This window comes from Penaeus monodon, chromosome 22, assembly GCF_015228065.2.
Source record: "Penaeus monodon isolate SGIC_2016 chromosome 22, NSTDA_Pmon_1, whole genome shotgun sequence".
In the NCBI taxonomy this organism is placed as follows: Eukaryota; Metazoa; Arthropoda; class Malacostraca; order Decapoda; family Penaeidae; genus Penaeus; species Penaeus monodon.
Window position 1 is genome coordinate 16240863 of NC_051407.1, and position 391 is coordinate 16241253.

The window sequence follows — 391 nt, forward strand, 5'->3', positions numbered from 1 at the left end:
AGGGGGAACGTCGACGCGGTGCCCGACGCGGAAGGGGGCTCCTGAGTCCACTGATTTTCTCGAGGTGTGGGCTGACACGTTCTGCGTGAGAGCCAGCGGGACGCGAGGCGGCCGGGAGAGGATCCTGCCATCCTTGGAAGCGGCCTCTTTCGCCTTGCTGTCGTCGGCGCCCTGGGCCTTGGGGGCGATGTACGAGTCCCTGATGGCGCCGCTGCTTTGGGTCACGAAAGACGACACCTGGCTCTGCACCTCCACCTTCCCGAACACGGGGAGCCCGATGCACCTCCCGGCCATGGCCGGATAAGGAATGGCCATAGGAACACAGCTGAGGGATGTGCTCGCCGTGGAAAATGTATGCTCACCACTGCCACGCCCACAGCACGAGGAGAGG

The 391-nt window shown here is 64.7% G+C and overlaps 1 protein-coding gene across 1 annotated transcript in view; it reads right to left on the minus strand.

Moving 5' to 3' along the window:
- Positions 1 to 391, minus strand: part of LOC119587343 — a gene marked incomplete in the record, with an annotated part of 21840 nt that overhangs the window by 21165 nt on the left and 284 nt on the right. The window contains 1 exon segment of the mRNA XM_037936090.1: positions 1 to 391. Coding sequence (XP_037792018.1) covers positions 1 to 391 — 391 coding nt within the window.